The sequence below is a fragment of the Pezoporus wallicus genome, unplaced genomic scaffold, assembly GCF_028554395.1.
Source record: "Pezoporus wallicus isolate ANWC-B61680 ecotype Strahan unplaced genomic scaffold, APGP_CSIRO_Pwel_v1 contig_3568, whole genome shotgun sequence".
In the NCBI taxonomy this organism is placed as follows: Eukaryota; Metazoa; Chordata; class Aves; order Psittaciformes; family Psittacidae; genus Pezoporus; species Pezoporus wallicus.
The window spans coordinates 3,066,165-3,086,607 of NW_026637826.1; the positions used below are offsets into that span (position 1 = coordinate 3,066,165).

Here is a 20,443-nt window from a genome sequence, read left to right on the forward strand (position 1 = left end):
GTGTCCCCACACATTCCTTGCCCCTTCCTGAGGACTGTCACCCCCAACCACCTCCTGCTCCTCTGCCCTGCCTGGCTTTCACTTCACTTGAAAGCCTTTGGGGTCCACACTGCAGAGAGGCTGAGGTTTGATGTTTCCACCTCCATGCAGAGCAATGAGCCCTGTACCACGGCTGCACACTGGCTCTGCACGTTGCTGGGAGGCTTTATTTGTGTTATGCATATCTTCCATAAATCCTTGTGAAGCCTGAGAGGCCTGGGATGGAAACGACTCTGGCAGCTTGCAGTGAGCGTTGCCATCAGGCTGGCAGGAGGAAAACCTCTCCTTACGCCACCGGCAGCCTCAGCACCTCACACCCAACCATGGTGGGGTGTTAAATACTCAGAGACAGCTCTGCCCTCCCAGCAGTCCCACAGCTCCTGTGACCGCCACTCGCCTGTGGCTGGAAACATCCATTAAATAATTTCTAATAACAGCAGTGTGCGTAAGTGCTGAACCAGCACTGGCTGGCATGACGAGGGACTGGAGGCAGCCAGGTCCACAGGCACGGCTGGGCTCAAGCCATCTGCTTAACCCTTCCCCTGCTCTGATGGAGGCAGCACCTGCCACGTGGCACTGGTGCGGAGACATCCTGATGTCCTGGGGACGGGTGGCAACATGCCTCATTAGGGTTGTAAAAGGAGGCCAAGAGCTGCCGCCCTGTAAGCAAACATGGCATAGGAGGCTGGGGACAGGGATGGGCAGAATGGCTCCATAGCACAGGGTGCAATGCCTGCTGATGGGATGGTCATGCTGGGAGCCAGGGAGAGGGCAGCAATTCAGAGCCTGTTTGCTCCTTCCCAGACTCCACATGCCACCCTGCTTCTCCTGCTGGCACAAATGAAGCCATGCCCCCCTTTCTGTCATCCCTGCTCTTGCCCAGTGTATGACACCCCTCTCCATTGCGTCCCCCTTTTCAGCTGGGCAGAGGAGATGCCCACACCATCCCCTTCATACCCAGCTGAAGCTTTGTGGACAACCAAAGCAGTGAGAAGGAGACGAGGAAGAGAGAGCAAAGACATCCCCAAACCTCTCAGAGCTTGTCCCAGAGACTCCTTGTACCCTGCAAACGGTGGCTCCATCCCCATGCAGCTGGGCTGGCCATGCAGCAGGGAGCTGGCTCCCCTCTCCACAACCAGGGGCTGACTGGGAGAGGTGTAGGGTAAGACCATCCCCTCGGCCCCCCAGGTCCCAGGGATGATGGTGTTTCCCCAGGACAGCCCAGGGCAGTTTCGGACGCTGCTGGTGTCAGGCCCACGCTTGGTCTCCAGCAGATTGTGAAACTGCAGCCCTGCGGTTTTCTCCGGCCAGCTGGAAAGTTTGATGCCAGATTCCCGGATGTGAGGAGCCTTCAGGGGAGCGCAGCTTGGTGGAGCACAGCACATCCCACCAGCAGTAGACTGCTTCACGGATGGTGGGGAGCTGAGCACCATGCTGGCTGTGCCATGCCACAGCCCTTGCCCGCAGCCCAGCCCATGTGGTTTGCCTCTCACCAACCCACAGCCAAAAGATGCACCACTTTTTATCCTTAAGCTACGCTCAGAGATCCAAGGGGTTAATGTGAGCCTATAAAGCCCCGCAGCCTCAAGAGCATCCTGGCACAGGATGAGGCCGGACAGGACCCAGCAGGAAGGAGTGGGTGCCATGCACATGGGCCATGCTCTCCTTGTCACACTTGGTTTCCAGCCTGTGCCTGCTGCCTGCTGAAGCTTGCTGTTCCCAGAGCCTAGATGGGAGATGGCAGGAAGATATGGTGGAGGTAATAGTCAGATCTGCAGCCCAAGCAGCAGCTCTGTTGCCCCCGCCACTACTGTGGCCTCTTGAGCAAGAAACCTCTTGGAACTTGTCCTTGCCAGGAACATGCCAGTGGATGCCACTGGCTCCTGGCACCAGGCATCTCACAGGCACAGCCCCAGCACCCACCCAGCAGGGGCTCTGAGATCGCTGCACCCTAGCCCCATCACCAGAGAGTGAGGCACAAAACGAGCTGGGAATGCTGGTAACAGGACAGGGATGTCTGCACTGGTGGCATGGGTTGGGGGGACTCTGGGGTGCAGCCTGCCTGAGGCCATGCCCAGGACAGGACCCTTCCTCCCCCAGTCACCCCCTCCAGAGAACCGCCCAGTGCTAGCAGCATCGTCCCTGGGCCCAGAGCTGCTGGGGGCAGCTCATGGCCCCTTCATCGCCCTTGACGGCTGCCTCGCTCACAGCACATGCTGTCATGTGGCAGAGCACAACAACAACAAGGGCTAATTGGTTAATGCGATTTCAAAACATGATCTGCAATTATAACTCGCCAGAGAGCACTCAATGATCCTGCACATCAGGAGAGTGGGGTTTTCTCCTTCATTTGTTCCTGGAACCTCGAAACCAATTTATTTTACAGAAGCCAGAAGCAAAGCACTGCTCAGCAGACTTGCAGGGTGGGTTATCTCTGTGCTCAATCACTTTCCTGCCAAACACCACACCAGGAACCAAGGATCTGAGGACAAGCCCTAGGGTAACCCTGCTGCTTCTCCCCGTAGCACTATGGTGTTTGGAGGGGGGTTTGGGGACCCTCAAATCCTGCAGACCCTGCTGCGATGCCGATCCAACATGGGCTCCTCCAGCTTCCAGCCACCAAGCACAAGGATGCTTGGAAATGCTTGAGGACAAGAGGATGCCCTGAGGCCTAGTAGATGGGGACAAATTGTTCCTTTTGGCATACGACTGTCTCCCCTGTCACCTCTGGAGGTGCTGGCAGCAGCCTGCTCATCTTTGCCACCCAGGTCAACCATGTCCCTGCTGTTCCCACTGGCAGCACCCATAGCCCCACTGGGCCAGGTTTGCTTCCGTGGGCTTGACAAGGGCTTAAATGCCTTTAAGGCAACTAAGCAAGGACGTAGTAAGGACTTTGCTGCTTTTAAATGCAACTTAAATGCCTTTTAAGACAAACAAGCCTAAGTGCCCGTGATGGTCCTGAAATCTCCGGCACCTACTGCCCTGCTCCTGGCCAGTGCCTCTGAGTCTTGACTGCTTGCCCCAGTGTCCCCAGTTGCTGGGCTGTGCTGCTCCCATGTCCCACTAGAAAGCCAGGTGTGGGGCCGGCAGTTTTTTCCCTCAGCAGGCAAAGAGGTGCCCGGTACCAGCTGCCAAAGGGATGCTCTGGCAGCTATTCCTTGGGACAGTGATGGCCCCGTTCTGCTGGGGGACCCAGAGACCTGTCAGCCCACAGGGAATGCTCTCATGTTCCCAGGTCCTGAGACTCTCTGAGCACTGAGCTGCCCTCCATCAGCTCCCAGGTCCCAGGATTCTCCATCACACGGAGAACTTGTCATCCCACACTGCAGCTGCCTAGGCTCTCCAGGGATGGGAGGAAGCCCAGGCAGCTCCCAGAGCCCCTGAGGAGGCACGGGCAATACAGGCAGTGCAAGACAGCAGGGCTGGGCTACCCTATACCCCAAAACCCACGTGGGCCAAGTTCAGATCCAGACCCCCAGCTAAACCCCTCTATGCCAGGTCCAGGGCCAAGCCACAGCTGGGGCAGGTAGTTAATGTTTAGCAGAGCAGGGAAAGGTCTCCGTCATGGAGCAGCACTGGGGGATACATAGCACCCAGGGAGGGGGGGTCTCCAGTTCAGCCCCAAACTCCCTAGCAAGCTGTCACAAGCATGGATTTGGATGGGGTGGCAGATGGCTGGGGAGCTGTGGACTGGAAAGCAGGGGAGCACCAGGGATGCTTTTTGGCCCGGATGACTGTAGCATCCTTGTTTCAAGATATAAATAACTGGGTCAAAAATGGAGATATGGCCACAGCCGTGTCCCTCCTTTCCCTGGGGGCAGCGGCTGGTCCGGGGCTGACAGAGGAGTAGATAGGGCTCATGCAGCCAAGGCAAAACTGCAGTCGGCTCCAGCTCCCCACGTAAGGCACCAGCAGGGCTGTGCTGGGCTCCCACCCCTGCTGGGGTGACTGGCAGACTCAGGACCAGCCTGCAGCACAGGGTCCTGCCGGCCACGAGGAGGAGAGGGGATAAAAGCTCTTCCGTGGCCAACCAGTGAAAGGGATTCAGAGGGAGAAGCACAAAAGGGCATGCCGGTGCTCAGGACGGAGGCTGCCATGTCCCTAGCACCAGGGACTTCAAGCTGTGGAAGCAGTGGGACTTCGGGGGTGGCCACTTCAACCAGAGGCAGCTGTGGAGCGCTGGGTGGCCCTGGTCCCCACCAGCATCACCCAACCTTGCGCTTGGGTGGGCTGAGCCTGGCACTGTTTCAGGCTGAGCATTGCCGGCATGATGGCCCCCTCCATGGTTGGGAAAACCCTGGGGCGACTGCCCCTCTCCCTCCCCTCTGAGCTGGCCAACAATTGGCTGTGCTGGGGACACCGGCCTTGATCCGCATGGCTGGCCGTCCTCATGGCCGAGCAAACAGAGGAAAACAGCCCCAGCCAGCTCCTGCCGCCACCGGCACGCAGCCAGGCGTGCGGAAGCCCCCAGCTTTCCCATGCCCAGGACCCCAGCCACCACACAGAGTTGGCAGCACAGCCCTGCCTGCTGCTGCCGGAGGGGGTAATGGTACTGACCCACCTACCTCACAGCTGGGAAACAGCCTGGGGGCTGCGGGGGCTCCTGCCCCAAGCTGGGAAAGAGCCTGGGGCTGCGGGTGCTGAGCTGAGGGGGGGAGGAGGGAGCAGGAGTTGAAGTAAGCACCCACTGTGCTGGCGGAGGGGCTGTGCCGAGGCAGCCAGTGTGGCAGGGAAGGTGGTGGGGGCAGTCCCTCCTTGCCCAGTACAGGGGTCGGCTTGCCCAGTTCAGAGCTGTTTGCTGTGGGGCTGGGCCAGTTCCCCGAGGCTGTGGGCCAGCTCTTGGTGGCAGGCAGCCAGTGTGCACCAGAGGCACATGCCCCAGTACTGCCCAGCCACCACGCAGCCCAATTCCCTGAAATCCTTCCCCATTGGGAAAGCATGGCACTTCATGGAAATCCACCGCTGGACCCCTTCACTGAGCTCCCCTGCCAGAAGGGCACCACACCGCCCCTGGAGTCCAGCTCTGCTTTCATCCCACACCACACAGAGCACCCCACCGCCTGCTCCACAGCACTTCTGGGACCCCCCACCCTGCCTTTGGGACCTTAAAGCTCATCTAGTTCCAACCCCCTGCCACGGGCAGCGACACCCTCCACTAGACCAGGCTGCTCAAAGCCCCTTTCAACCCGGCCTTGAGCACCCTGGCCTTGTTGGCTGTCACCAGCACCAGGCTCGGCTGGCTGCAGGAAGCACGGAGAAGATGGCCAGGATGCGCATGGGGGATGGCACCACCAGCAGCGGTAGCGGTGATCGTGGTGGCACCCATTCAGCCGCTCTCCCATCGCTGCAGCTCCGGCTTGTCCTCAAGGAGCACAAAGCGCGGCGCCAGGGCACAGGCGGCAGCTCCAGCTCTGCCGAGAGCGCTGCCTGCTGCCCGTGCTGCCGCCGGCAGTGACCGTCCACCCGCCATCGGCCAGCGCCTCCCGGCTCCCGCAGCTGAAGGGACGGGCAAGGCGGGGCTGACCCCGCGCTCCGCACACGCAGGGACACCGCCGTCCGGTGACTGGGAGGGCACGGGGAGCCCGGTGTCAGCCCTGCCGCAACACCCGGTTACGGGAGCGGGAGCCTCAGCACCGGCCCCCCCGCACCAGCCCTACAGCTCCGCTCGCTGCTCCACGTCAGGTACGGCCTCAGCTCCCGCCCGCCCCGGCCCGGCTCAGCTCCGCCCCGGCGCGGCGGCGCGGACCCCGACAGCCCTCTGACGGCAATCGGCGGCATTCCTGCCCTCGGCCTGCACCCGTCCTCACTGTGCTCCCAGGCACCCACGGCCCCATCACACTCGTGTGACCCCAGTCCCGTTTCCCCCCAAAAGACAGTGTTTCCCCAGAAGCTTCTTCTCCTCACTTATACCCCAGCACACAGCCTGCTCTGCCCAGACCTTCTTGGCTTTTCCAATTAGAAGAGGTGGCCATGCTGCCCACCAGCACCTCCCCGGTGGAGTCACCTACACCACAGGGCCACCAACCACCCAAAACCATCACTAGGTGCCATGTGACATGGCATGGTGAGCCCGGCATCCAGACCCCATCAGCTGCGGGACACCACAGCCTGCAGCCACACGGGCTCTGTGATGTCACCAGCATCCCTGGCTCTGGACCCCCCCAGCCCCACATGGGGCACAGCTCTCATGGAAGGCAGCAGGATCTCAGCACAGCCACCCAGAGACCTGCTCCCACCCTGTCTGTGGCAGGAGCAGCTCAGCTGGCACAGGTTTTCTGGACCCAGCTGGGTTTGCCTGTCTCCACAGCCTCTGGGACAGCCATGCCAGTGCCTGGCCACCATTGCAGCAGAAAACATTTTTCTGCCTTCAGATGGAAATTTCTGTTTGGTTTTATTACTAAATCGGTGGCTGTTAGCTCCTGTGCTGGTGGGCACCTCAGAGCAGAGCCCCTTCCCTCACCCTTGCTACCTGACAGCGGGCAGCTCAGCTGTGGTGAACCTTCTGGAGCCTGGGGCAGGCATGGGTGCAGCTCAGCATTCCCACTCCAGGACAGGCTTGTTCCCAGCCCGGCCCAGCCCAGCACACTGCCCACTCCATTGCTTCCAGCAAGCACTGAAGTCACCCCAGCGTGCCTGGCCACAAGACCTTTATTCTCCTTTCTGCTGGGATAGAGCCTCCACATCCCCGGTTCCCAGCATGTGGGTAGGCAAGAGGAGCCATGCAGCTCAAACCGCCCCAGCCCAGCTGAGAGCTCGTTACACATTTACCCTGTGTTAATGAGGCAGCACAGGCTGCTCCTGGCCTCCAGACCACAGGGATGCTTCGAAGGCATCGCAGGCCCAGCCCCACAGCCCCCATGGGCAGGGCTCTGGGGTTTCCGCAGATTGAGTCCCCCAGGCACACATCCCTTCCTCCTCCTCCAGCCCAGCTGGGCTGGGCTTTTCAGGAGCACATGAGGTGGGGGCACAGTGACCAGTGCCTTCGCCCTGGCACCCCTCCAGGTGAGGACAGGGCCAAGCACAAAGGGACAAGTCCTTGGGGACATGGCAATGCTCTGTGGCTGTGATTGGGGTCCCAGGGCTGGCCTGCACCTCCCTTGCCTTCCCAGTGCAGGCAGAGAGGAATGGCAGCACGCCGGGGGGTCCCAGGGAGCTGTCCCAGCGCAGCTGGCCAGGTCACTGGGTGCACTGGGAGGCCACGGGACACAGTTGCCTTTTGTTGGTGCTGGCCCCGGGAGCACGGACCCAGGCTCATTGTCTCCTCCCTCCGCCCCCGCCGCTGGCGCCCGGCACCACGGATTTGGGGTTTAAGGAGCAGGCAGCAGCCCCTGCTCACCCGCAGGGAGAGGAGGCAGGCGAGCAGCAGAGCCCACACACCGCAGCAGGTGAGAGACAGCAGCCGTGGGGCACCGGCCTGCCCAGTGAGGGGGAACCACGGGGCTGGGGGGCCAGGGTCAGGAGCTCAGTGGGTCCTGGGTGCCAGTGGGTTCAGACATGGTCCTGAGAGGGAAGTGGAGGCATTGCATGTACCACCTCCTTGTTCCTGTTGCCCCACAGCTGAGTGGGGACCCCCAAACCCTGTCCCAGTGGGAGTGAACATTGGCATGTTGGGGTGTTTCCCAAGCCATGCCCCTTCCCCAGGCGATGGTTTACAGGAAAGGGGGGTCCTGCACTCTGCTCTTCAGCGCACCCCAGGCAGGGCTTGCCCTGGCTTGCACCTGGGTAAGCTCTGAGCCTTTTGGGGAAGCGGGGAGCCCAACATTGGGCTTGGGACTGGGCAGGAGCAGGAGCTGGGCCAGCAAACAAGGCCCTATTGTGCCGCGCCGGGGCCTCTGGCTCAGCCATCAATAGCTGCATTATCCTTGGTGGCAGCCCCCACAGCTTTCCCAGCCACCGTGGCTCTGCAGAAGCCCCGTGGGAGCCCATATGAAGTGGCTGTTGTGTTGGGGGCCGGGGCAAGAGGAGCAGGGCAGGCAAGGCAAGGTGCCAGGACCCCTCTACCTTCCCTGGCTGGGTGCTGTCGGCTGCTGTGGCGCTGGGACGCTGCACTCGCTGGTGACACTGTCTTTGGGGGTGAGATGCCCTGGATGGGGAGCAGACAGGCTCAGGGGACACCCAGGCATCCCTGTCCCTGCTCACCTGCCCGAGGTGGCCGTGTCTTGGGCACATTGCTGGGTGCTGCCTGAGGCAGGGATGAGCAAGCAGGCAGTGAGGGGCTGACATGAGCCCGGGGTGTGGATGCAGCTGGGCCAGAGGGAGCAGATGAACCATCCCACATGCTTCTCAGGGAGACACACCCCAGCTAAAATGATGGACCCCATGGCAGGGACACCAGCCTATTTTTAAAGCCCAGAGGAGCAGGATGCCACTCATCGGTGTGGCACAGGGCAGGGCCAGGGGGTCTGGGGCAGGGCAGCAGGCAGGGGGGCTCAGCCAGCATCCCTCCTGCCAGGAAAGGAAGAGGGCTGGGCTGGTAGCAGAGACCCTGCATGCCATGTCCCACACACCATAGCTCTGCCAAGGCCTCTGCCCCATTGGGATGGTTTTGAGGAGCTTCAAGCTCAGTGGTTTGCAGTGCAGGGGACACAGCCCCTCTGCCTACCCTCAAACTTGGCTGCAGGCAGCCACAAACCTAAGAATGGATGATCACCCCTGGGCAGCAGAACAGAATCCTAGAAGCCCAGGGTCCCGCAGCAGGGACACCCAAAGCTGGCACCCCAGACATGCTCAGGTGCTGGCATGCACCCATCACCCCATGTCTCCTGGACAGCCTGGCTCAGCCCAGTGTGGTGTGGGGACAATTAAAAAGGGATTAGCTGGGCTATACCAGCATGGCGCTGCCGGGAGCTGGTACCTAATCCCGGCAGGAATGTGCAGGGGCCATGTGGGTCTCTGCTGTGGGGTCTCACACCAGGATGCTATGATGAGGGGGGTGTATCCATAAACGGGGTGTGAGCCTTGAGCTGGTGTCCCCGTGGGACATTACCACCATGCCATGCTGCACGGGATTGTTTGCTTCCTGACAGTCAAACCCTCACACCAGCACACTTGCTCCATCTCCTGCACCAGAGACCTGGCAGCCACCTGAATCCTGATGCCAGCCTATGGTGTAATACCATGTGCCATGGGGACATGCAGACACTTCCCTGCCTTGGTGCACAGGTGAGCCAGATAAGCCAGTGAGGAGACACTGGCATGCCCATCAAAGCGGCAGTGAGAGATTCCCCACAGTGTTCATGGCACAGCAGGGCTCACCTCACCTCCCCGGAAAAGCCAGAGTCTGTGGTGGGGAGCAGGGCTTGGGATGGAGAGTCAGCCTGGCCAGGGCTGGAGGAGCTGTGCAGGCAGCCGGCAAGGGGCCCCATGCTGGGGGGACTCCCAAAGGAGTCCTGAAGCCATGTCTTATGTGCCACTGCAAACCACAAAAGGCTTTTTGGGGTGGCCAGGCTCAGAGGGTTTCAGCTCAAGAAGGGTGTACCCATGGATACAGGCTGGGGTGAGGATTTCTCTCCTCCCTCTGCTCTCTCCTCTCCCCCCCAGCAAGTCATCAGTGTCACCAGGAGAGCTGGCAAAAGCCATCCTGCTGCACAAGCACTTCTCTTGTCTGGGGAGCAGGGCTGTGCCAAGCCCACGTGGCACAGGGACACTAATGGCACCAGCTGGCATGACACAGCTCACCTTGTCACCCCTGGATTCTGACTGGGCCTGGTCACGATGGTGACCCTGCAGCCCCCTCACTCTGGGTTACGCCATGGCATCACCAGGCCTCTCGCAGTGAGGTATTGCTCCCATTTGGGATGCACGATTTGTTCCCATCCCGCTGGCCAGTAGATACCCATCCCAGCCTGCCTCCCTGAGTGCAGGCTCTCCAGCAGCTGCCGTCCTGATTACCCATCCGATGGCATGGATACATCTCATGCATGGCCAGCACAGGAGGTGCAGGAGCCGTTGCCCACTGCCTGCTGCCGTGCAGAGGTGGAGAGGAGTTGTTTCCTACCGCAAACACCGCTGGAGGCTCAGGCGCTGCCAGCGGAGTTACCGGGGCTCGCTGGAGCCGGAACTGCTGGGGGAGGTTTGGCCAAGGCAGCGACCCCTGGGTGCGGATCTGCGGCTGGCAGGGACGGGATCAAAGAGCGAAGGCGCCAGCACCTGCTAGCGCCGCTGGCGGTGACACCCCCGGGATGGCGAGAAGCCAGGCAGCGGCACCCGGGCGTGCTGCCCTCCGCAGGCAATGAGGGCGCGATGCTGGTGGTGATGCCCATTCCAGCTGGGGACCGTCACTGTGTCAGGGCCCGGCGGCTTCGGTGCTTACGAGGAACACCCGGAGGGGCGGGAAGGGGTGGCCGGCGGGCGACGTGGCGCATCCCTCCCGAGCCGTTTTTTCCAGGATGGAAGCCCGGCCCTTCTGACGCCTGATGGCTTCTTCAGGCGGAGCCACTGCCAGCAAGGTCCCCGCAGGGCTCCGCGACTGGGGTGACAGTGATGTCATCCAGCCACCTCGCCACGCATGCCAGGAGTGGCGCTGGGTGGAGGGAAACTGAGGCACGGTGCTGGCACAGCAGTGGAAGGTGTCCATCGTGCAGGGTTGGGCATGCTGGCAGGCTGGGATGGTGGGGACAGGGACACTGTGCACAACCCCGTGGGGGCCACCCAGCCCAAAGTCCTACTGCGGTGCCTGGGCAAAGTCTTAGGGCAGAGTAACCCCTGCCATCCTGGTGCCAGTGGATAACCCTGGCATCCGAACTCTGTCGCCTGCTGTTCCCATCCACCTTGCCACCTTGGATTCTGGATTGGCACTCGGCACTGTGTCAGAACCGGGAGGGGAATAAGCAGTGGTGCTGGGGCAGAGCCTGCTGCCAGCACACCGGTGAAACCAGGCCGGTTGCAGAAGGGTTACCAGCAGTAAGACGGAAGGGCATTGCCCTGCCTGGCACGGCTCCTCCTGCCTGCTGCTGGCCTGCCTGTACCTGCCTGCACCCGCTTCCTGCTGCTACCTGCTGCTGCCTACATTCTCAGCCTCCCCGCTCACCCTGCACCTGTCTGCACCCGCTGCTGCCTGCGCTGCCCGATTGCCTGCTGCACTCCCTGCCTCCCCACTCATGCCAGACCTGCCTTCCCTGAATCCTGCATCCACAGGTGGGGACGGCCAGTGACAAGGTAGGGGGTGGCCCCAGGACAGCCGTTGATCCCCCCCATCCCAAGCCCTGCCCGCCAAGGCGCGCGTAGCCCCCACTGCCAGCACCACTCGCACTTGTTATTCTTGGCAGCGGCAGCTGGAAAATGGGAGGCAGCGGAGGAGTTTTGTTTGCTCCAGACTGGGCCCGGGCCAGACATCTGGGCTGCAGCTGGGCAGGGTGCAGGACCGGCCCCCCGCCGGCCTCGACACGGCACCCCGTGCCCCCCCCGGCATGGCCCCAGCGCACCCCGGCCCCGCACACTGGCGCAGGCGGCACCCTGCCGGAAGCTGCCTGTCCTGGGAACGAGGTGGCCGAGCCCCTCGTGCGCTGAGCGCGGCGGGCCCCGAGGACAGCGCGCGTCACCGCGGGTGTCACCGCGGGCCCATGCGGACCGCGCGCGGCCCTCAGCGCCTGCCCGTGCTTGTGAGCGGCCGCGTTTGCACGCGCACGTCTCCGCGGGCCCAAGCCCGTGCCGGTTCGCACACGTGTGTGCGCGCGTGCCCTCACGTGCGTACGCGCGTGCCTCTGGGCCCGCGCCCCGGGGCGCGCCCCCGCCGCCCCGCCCCGCCCCGCAGGGGCCGTCCCGCTCCCTCTCGGCGGACGCGGAGGGCGGGGTCGGGCCGGGCCGAGCCGAGCCGGGACACAGGTGGGTGCCGGGGCCGCGGGCAAGGGGTGTCCGGGGGCCGGGTCCCGGTCCCGGTCCCGGTCCCAGCGCTGCCGTCGAGAGGGTTTGACCGGGGTGGCAGCGGGGCACTGGCGGCTGCGTCCGTGTCCCGGACGGTCACCGGGAGGCTGGCGGCTGGGGCTGCCCGGCGGTCTCGGCGGGGCTGGGGCCCTGCCGGGGCTGGCACCGGGGGGCCAGGGGCTGCGTCCAGTGCTGGGGCTGGCGTCGGAGGAATTGAGGATATTGGCACCGGGGGTCTCGGGGCTGGAGGTACCAGTGCTGGCACCGGGGGGTCTCTGGTGCTGACGCTTCTGGCGCCCGCCCCCCCCCCCCCAACCCCCCCCCAACCCCCCCCTGCCGGCATCGGGCCGGAACAGTCGGCGGGAGGGTCCGTGCCCGGGGCTCTGCCCGTGCTCCTTGGCGGCGCTGGCAGGTGCCGGGCGGGCGGGAGGACCCCGGTGCCCCCGGGGCATGGCTGGCAGCAGCCGAAGGGGCTGGCAGAGCCCGGCGGGTCCGCACCTTGTTCCGTCGCCTCTGGAAATGCCATTAGCGCCTGCCGCCCTCTCGCCAGGCCGCCGGGCAGCCCAGCCCCGCGGCGCTGCTCACGGCCGAGGCCCTGCCCGCTGCCTGTTGCCAGCCGGGGACTCGCTCCCCACCCTTCCCGCCCGGGAGCTGCGGCCCCTGCCCGCAGGAGCCGAGGGCAAGCCCCGGCCGGCCGTGCCCGGCAGCGGGCAGACGTGCCCGGATCTGTGCTGGGCAGTGCCACGAGCGCGTGTCCCTCTTCCCATGCACCCGCCTCGGCCTAGCACGCACCTCGAGACGTGGGGCAGTTGCACTGAGCCCTGGTGCAGCGGTGGGGCTTTGGTTGGCAGCGGTGTCCCGGCTGTGGCACGGGTGAAACCGGCCAGCTGTGCCCAGGGCTGGTGGCCGGGCTTGTGCTTTGCACGTAGCGCAGGGAGGTGCTGGTTGGCACGTCCCAGCTGCCTGGGGGTGCTCCAGCATGGCTAGCGGGCTAGGTGGGGAGCTGTGTGTTGGCACAGTGCTCGAGATAACCATCACCTCCTGCTCCTCAGGGGAGAGGGTGCCAGAGCTGGAGGAGCTCTTCCTTGATCTGAGTGCCCATGGTGATGGTGTGGCAGCATGTGCCCCTCTGGGGACTGAGGGCTAGACCCCTCCAAACCCAGCTCCTGTTTGCAGGGTGGTACAAGGAGAGCCCGGGGCTGAATACAGGGTCTATAGGCTGGGGGAAACTGAGGCACAAGAACCTGTGACTACCATGATTCCCATAATGGCCAGGTTGCCCGATGCTCAGGAGCCTTCTGTCCGCCCATGGTGCCCTGGTTGGCTGGCACCACCCTTGTGCTTTCCCTGTCCTTGTTCCTGTCCTTACAGGACAGCTCTGTGCTTGCAGGCAGGAATGGGCAGGTGTGGGGATGGCTGGTTGCTGCTTGGCCAAGATGCCTCTGTTTCCTCATGGGCAGGAGTCAGAGAGCTGCTCCCAGAGCCCGTGGTTCAGGGTTGGAGTAGTGGGGGTTAAAACCACGAGGGATGCAGCTGGCCCCTGTCCGCAACTGCAGTCACCAGGTCAAGCCCAGTGGTGGCTCTCCTCTTGCAGTGTCAGGGCTGCCCTGTGCAGATGCTCAGGGCTCTCTGGATCCCACCAGCAGCGCTGGGGAGGGATCACGGTCTGGGGGTTGTGGGGAGGGGTCTGTAACCCGAGCTGAGGTCTCGCTTCTCTGCCCCAGCCACCGCTGCGGGGCTGCCAGCCAGGCCCCAGCCATGATCCCCACGCTGCTCCTGCTGCTGCTGCACAGCACTGCCGCCGGCCGCCCCCTGCCTACTGCCACTCCCCGCCTCAAGCTGGCCTTCCCTGGTGAGCATGGGACTCGGGCAGGGGGGATGTGGGTGCTCCAGTTCATGTCAGCATCATCCCAGGGTATGGGAGCAGCATGGTGGGGGCCGGCATGGCGGGAGGCATGCGAAACCCCAGCAGTGCTGCTGCACCGGCACTGGTGCTGCCCTCCCTGCAGGCTGCCAGGCACTGGCAGGGGCTGCCAGGTTCCTACCTGCTACCAGCCCCACCAGCATCACCTGCCTGCCCTCGGGGCTGTGCGTACACTTGGGCTTTCACTCTGCCTCTAGCACGTGCCAGGTCAGGTATTCATCCCCGCACGGTGCGCCGTAGTGGCACTCTCAAGCCACACTGTGCTGTGCCTGGTGGGGACACCGTGCCAGCCGGCAAGCTGGTGCCATCTCCCCACTGGCCACTCTGTGGGCTCTAGCATGGCACAGGCGGCTTTGTCCAGTGGTGGGTCCCAGCAAGCTCTCTCCTCCCACCAGACAAAGGGCCGTTTGTTCCCGCCGCAGTGGGGTTAGCTCTGTGGGGCAAGGAATGGCCCCTTCTGCCCCACCAACTGCCACCGGGGTGGGCTATGCCAGGGTGGGCTGTGCAGGGATGAGTGCAGGGGGCACAGAATGGGTTTTGGGAGGAGCATGGGATTGGTGCTGGGGGCATGGAATAGGTTCCGGTGGGGGGGGTGGGGTGGCATGGGATGGCTGCTGGGTGATGTGGGGATGGGTGCTGGGCCAGCACGGGGTTGTGAACCTGGTCAAGCCAGTGGGACAGGTTTGGGGGAGGAGGTGGCACAGCAGGAGGGGGCCCATGGCCAGCCCCAGTTATCCCTGGATGTGTGTCTGAGGTAGGGGAGTGTGCTGGGCAGCAGCCGGTGCTATGGCGGGGCTGAGCAGTGCCGGTGGATCCCGGCAGAGCTGCGGGCTCTCCATGGGCTGCGTCTCTTCGCACTGGAGCGGTCGTGCTGCTACGAGGCCCTGCTGCTGGATGAGGAGCGTGGCCGCCTCTTCGTTGGCGCCCAGAACCATCTCCTCTCCCTGGCCCTGGATGACATCAGCCAACGGGACAGGAAGGTAACGTGGATGGAGGGACACAGTGGGACGGCCCTGAGTGCACGGGGCTGTGAGTGTCCCTCTCTCTTCCTGCAGATCTACTGGCCAGCACCTGTGGAGTGGAGGGAGGAGTGCAACTGGGCTGGCAAGGACATCACCGTGAGTGCCAGTTGGTGCTGGGGCATACCCTGGGGTGCTGCGGGGCCACCCCAGTGCCACTACCCCATGCCCTCTGCCCCCCAGGCCGAGTGCATGAACTTCATAAAGATCCTGCACCCCTACAACCGGACCCACCTGTACGCCTGCGGCACTGGTGCCTTCCACCCCGTCTGTGCCTTCGTGGAGGCTGGCCAGCATGCGGAGGTGAGCCCCCACCTTCCCAGCATGGCCATAGCCCCTGGCTGCTGCTGCCTGCCCACCTCTGGTCCTTACCCCTCCCCAGGAGCCCATCTTCAAGCTGGACCCCCAGCACGTTGAGGATGGCAAAGGGAAGAGCCCCTACGACCCCCAGCATGCGGCTGCCTCCGTCCTCGTGGGTACGGCAGATCTGAGCCAGTGCCGGGGAGCAGCGTGGCAGTGGGGTGCTGGGGGTCCCCCATAACGCTTCCCTCGGTGCCTGCCAGGCGAGGAGCTCTACTCCGGGGTGGCCACCGATCTGATGGGCCGTGACTTTACCATCTTCCGCAGCCTGGGCCGGCGTCCCTCCATCCGCACGGAGCAGCATGACTCCCGCTGGCTCAACGGTCAGTGCCCCAGTGTGGCATCATTGTTCCCTGGAGGCATTGGGCCATGAGTCCTCCAAGCTTGGCCTCTGCTGCATGCGGAGGGTGATCTGGGGGCTCCCCATGCCATCTGCAGACCCCGGTGCTTGATGGGGTCCCACCCTCACCCTGCCTCTGCCCTGCAGCTGGGCATAGAGGGGTCTGCACTCTCCTGGGACACCAGCAGGCTCCTCAGGTCCCAGGAGAGCAGATCTAGCAGGGGCAGTGGAGGCAGTATCCCTCTGCCCCCAGAGCCCAAGTTTGTGGCCGTTTTTTGGGTGCCGGAGAGCGAGGACCCTGACGATGACAAGATCTACTTCTTCTTCCGCGAGACGGCAGTGGAGCGGCAGCAGGGGCTGGGCAGGATGAGCTTTGCCCGCATTGGCCAGATCTGCCGGGTAGGAGCAGCCCCAGGCAGGGGGCTGGGGGGGGGGTCGGGGGTGCCACCCTTTGCCGCTGACGCTGGTGTCCTCCTCCTGAAAGAATGACATAGGCGGGCAGCGCAGCCTGGTGAACAAGTGGACAACCTTCCTGAAGGCTCGGCTCGTGTGTGCCGTGCCAGGACCTGACGGGGCAGACACCCACTTCAATGAGCTCCGTGAGTGTGGGAGAGGGACATGGCCTTTCCAGTGGCCATGGGCTCCCCTGGCACATTCGGGTGGCACTGGTATCCTCCCTGCTTGCAGGGGACGTTTTCCTGCTGCAGACAAGGGACAAGCGCAACCCCCTGGTCTACACTGTCTTCTCCACCTCCAGGTCAAGCCCCCTCCCCACTGCCCCCCAATACCCAGCAGTGCCCCACTCACCCCTCACATCATCCCCTCACATCATCCCCTCTCTCCCCCACCAGCTCTGTTTTCCAGGGATCAGCCATCTGCATTTACACCATGGCTGACATCCGCCGGGCTTTCCTGGGCCCCTTTGCACACAAGGAAGGTCCCAACTACCAGTGGGTATCATACCAGGGCCGTGTGCCATACCCCCGCCCAGGCATGGTATGTGGTTCAGGGGTATCCCAATGGTGCTGCTGGTGGGATCCCGGTACCCAAGATGGGGTGGTTGGGAGTGAGACCTGGCTCAGTCAGTGCTGCCTCCCCACAGTGCCCCAGCAAAACCTTTGGCACCTTCAGCTCCACCAAGGACTTCCCAGATGAGGTGATCCAGTTTGCCCGGCACCACCCGCTGATGTACAACCCGGTGCTGCCCCACGGCCAGCGCCCCCTTTTCCTGCAAGCTGCCATGCCCTACACCTTGACCCGCATTGCCGTGGACCGTGTCACTGCCACTGATGGCCATTATGATGTCCTCTTCATTGGCACAGGCATGTAGTGACTCAAGGGTTGGTACTGGGGGCTCAGCTAGGGGATGCCAGGGCTGGGGTCTCATTTCTCCCTGCCTGCAGATGTGGGCACAGTGCTGAAGGTGGTCTCTGTGCCCAAGGAGAGCTGGAACCACATGGAGCCGCTGGTCCTGGAGGAGCTGCAGGTCTTCCAGGTGAGGAGGAGGCTGCATGCTCCACCAGTCACAACCACTCTGCACCCCTTTATGCTGCCCCTGCTCTGGGTTGTGCTGAGGCACTCCAGCTTCTGGGGTGTGGGAGCTGGCAGCACAGGCACACTCTGACTCCTGCCTGCACTCTGTCCACAGGACGCCTCCCCCATCACCAGCCTGCAGCTCTCCTCCAAGCGGGTAAGGAGGGACCCTGGATAGGTCCTCATGTCCCACCATGGCTCTGCCTGGCCCCATGCTGTGATGCAGGGGTGTTCAGCTCTGCTTCTGCCCCCCCAGCAACAGCTCTATGCTGGCTCAGCCACGGCACTGGCACAGCTGCCCCTGCACCGCTGCAGTGCCTACGGCAAAGCTTGTGCCGAGTGCTGCCTGGCCCGGGACCCATACTGTGCCTGGGATGGCACTGCCTGCACCCGCTATGTGCCCAACACCAAGAGGTAGGTGATGTGCTATGACACGGCACTGGTGTGGCCAGCCTGCCCCGAGGCCGCAGTGAACGGTGCAGGTTGTGCAGCCGCAGCCCCCGCTCTTCCACCACCTTCCCCCAGGCGTTTCCGCCGGCAGGATGTCCGCAACGGTGACCCCAACATGCTCTGCTCCGAAGGTGAGATGGGACCTGGCTAGGTGTAGGATTCAGCCCTGCTGGGGCAGTGGGCTGACAACCAGGCTGTGTCCCCCCAGACCCCCGGAGGGGCAGCGTGCCCCAGAAGCAGCTCTATGGGGTGGAGGGCAGCACAGCCTTCCTGGAGTGCATGCCCAAATCCCTGCAAGCCCACGTGTTCTGGACATACCAGCGCACCCGCGATGATCCCCCACGAGAGGTAGGCTCTCCCCAGCTGGGTGCCCCCGGTGGGACCGTGCCATGCTGAGCTGACCACCCGTTCCCGTGGTGCTGTAGGTGCAGATGGATGAGCGGGTGGTGCGGATGGAGCGGGGTGTCCTGCTGCGCAGCGTGCAGCGTGCCGACGCTGGCCTCTACCTGTGCCACGCCACTGAGCACGGCTTCACCCAGCCGCTCCTGCGGCTCTCCCTGGAGGTGATCGGCACCCGGCAGGCAGCAGGCACGGCACCTGACAGAGACCCGCAGCCCCTCGCCGGGGCGTCCAGCCGCAAGGTCTGGTACCAAGACTTCCTCCAGCTGGTGGAGCGCCCGCCGCTGGGGACTGCTGATCGGGTGTGCCAGCCGCCCTGGACCCGGGGCAGACCCCCGCCACCCCCCCGCACCCAGGCCAGACCCCCAGGCCGCGGGCAGGGCGAGGAGCCGCGCAGAGCCCGCCGCCGGCGCACACACGAGGGGTCGCGGGCCGAGCGGGGCCCCCGCAGCGCATCGCCCTGGTGACACCGGGGCCGGCCCCGGGTGCCGGGCTCTGCCTAGGAGCGGGGCCGCGGGCAGGGGTAAAGCCCCCGCCAGTCTCGGCCGCCCGCCGGCAGCACGGGGAGGGGGCACAGGCAGCAGCGGGGGGCTGCGGCGCCGGGCCCATGAGGGCAGCCGGACTGACCACCCCCCCATGAAGGGCTGCTGGCCACCCTTGCCACCGGCTCCAGCACGGGTGGGGGCACCCAGCCGGCTGCCAGCACCGCGGAGTCACCGAAGTATTTATTAACGACTGTTACGGTTGAATGTAAGCATGCCCTGGTAGGGGGTGGCAGGGCCAGGCTATGCCTCACCCCCGGCACGGCACCGCGGGGGGGCAGGGCAGCAGGGCCACCCTCGAGTCCTGGGGGGGGTTGCAGTGGGCAGTGGGATCCTGCAGAGACGGTGTGGGCAGCAGTAGGGCGAGGGGGCTGCAGGAGGAGGGTGCCCGGAGGGGAAGTAGTGGGGGGCACAGAGGTGGCACCCAGCGGCCCGGGTGCAAAGCAGCGGCGTGAAGGGGCTTGTACTAATTGAGCACAATAAAGCAGAGGATTCAGCTCAGGGTCTGATATCTGCCCCGGGGAGCGCTCAGGGCGCGGGGCAGCCCGGTGTCCTACGGTAGGGACCCCCACGGGCACGCTGAGCCAAGAGGCTTGGGGGAAGCCAAGCCTTCACAGTATCACAGTATGTTAGAGATTGGAAGGGACCTCGAAAGATCATCTAGTCCAATCCCCCTGCCGGAGCAGGAACACCTAGATAATGTTACACAGGAATGCGTCCAGGCGGGTTTTGAATGTCTCCCGGGAAGGAGACTCCACAACCTCCCTGGGCAGCCTGTTCCAGTGTTCCGTCACCCTCACTGAGAAGAAGTTTCTTCTCAAGTTTAAGTGGAACCTCTTGTGTTCCAGTTTGTACCCATTACCCCTTGTCCTATCATTGTTTGCCACTGAGTAGAGCCTGGCTCCGTCCTCGTGACACTCCCCCTTTATATATTTATAGACACTGATAAGGTCACCCCTCAGTCTCCTCTTCTCCAAACTATAGAGACCCAGCTCCCTCAGTCTTTCCTCATAAGGGAGATGCTCCACTCCCTTAATCATCTTAGTTGCCCTGCGCTGGACTCTCTCCAGCAGCTCCCTGTCCTTCTTGAACTGAGGGGCCCAGAACTGGACACAATACTCCAGATGCGGTCTCACCAGGGCAGAGTAGAGGGGAAGGAGGACCTCTCTGGACCTACTAACCACCCCCTTCTAATACACCCCAGGATGCCATTGGCCTTCTTAGCCACAAGGGCACAGTGTTGGCTCATGGTCATCCTGTCGTCCACTAGGACCCCCAGGTCCCTCTCCCCTACACTGCTCTCTAACAGGTCGTTCCCCAACCTATACTGGAACCTGGGGTTGTTCCTGCCCAGATGCAGGACTCTACACTTTCCCTTGTTATATTTCATCAAGTTACTCCCTGCCCAACTCTCCAGCCTATCCAGGTCTGCCTTGCAGGTACATAGGGTAGACGGAGGTCGTCCGTGTCCCGTCCCCCCCCGCCCCCGACTTCCGCCCGCCCCTTGTCCCCGCCCACTTTCGTTTCTGGAGCAGGGAAACCGAAACTCCCCAGTGCCGACAGCCCAGCTCTTCACCAGTGCCCGGGAGATGAGTGACCTCCGTCTGCTGCTCTTGCTGCCTGCGGTGGCACCAGGGTCCTGGTGACACTGGCATTGGCCACATCGCGTTTCCTGAACCACATCGCGAGAGTCATGTCCCAGCGCTGGCTGCGCCCCAGCCCAGCACCTGAACTGCGGTGTGGGCACAGGCAGGCACTGGTACAGGCAGGGACCCCTGGCAGGGGGTCGGATCCCTGTGGTGGGACACTGCCTCCAGCCAGCTGGCACCTGCAGAGAGCGTGGGCAGGACTCCCCAGGGAGCTGGAGCAGAGTGAAACCCTGGGGACTGGGCCACCCTAACTGCCCAGTGGTGACCAGGGAAGGGGCCTGGGAAGGTTTACAAACTGCTGCAGGCAGGAACAGTCAGAGTGGACG

The 20,443-nt window shown here is 63.5% G+C and overlaps 1 protein-coding gene across 1 annotated transcript; it reads left to right on the plus strand.

Annotated features, from left to right (window-relative positions):
- Positions 1 to 7,180: 7,180 nt before the first annotated feature.
- SEMA3B (semaphorin 3B) lies at positions 7,181 to 18,964 on the plus strand. Its single transcript, XM_057407825.1, has 19 exons — positions 7,181 to 7,424; positions 9,903 to 10,136; positions 13,626 to 13,753; positions 14,648 to 14,805; positions 14,881 to 14,943; positions 15,028 to 15,147; positions 15,227 to 15,320; positions 15,408 to 15,527; positions 15,798 to 15,943; positions 16,029 to 16,143; positions 16,232 to 16,301; positions 16,396 to 16,540; positions 16,647 to 16,866; positions 16,948 to 17,039; positions 17,193 to 17,234; positions 17,334 to 17,491; positions 17,603 to 17,658; positions 17,736 to 17,875; positions 17,953 to 18,964. Exons 2-19 carry the CDS (start codon positions 9,943 to 9,945, stop codon positions 18,391 to 18,393), a joined length of 2,502 nt encoding a protein of 833 aa, XP_057263808.1. The 5' UTR covers positions 7,181 to 7,424; positions 9,903 to 9,942; the 3' UTR covers positions 18,394 to 18,964.
- The last annotated feature ends 1,479 nt before the right edge of the window (positions 18,965 to 20,443 follow it).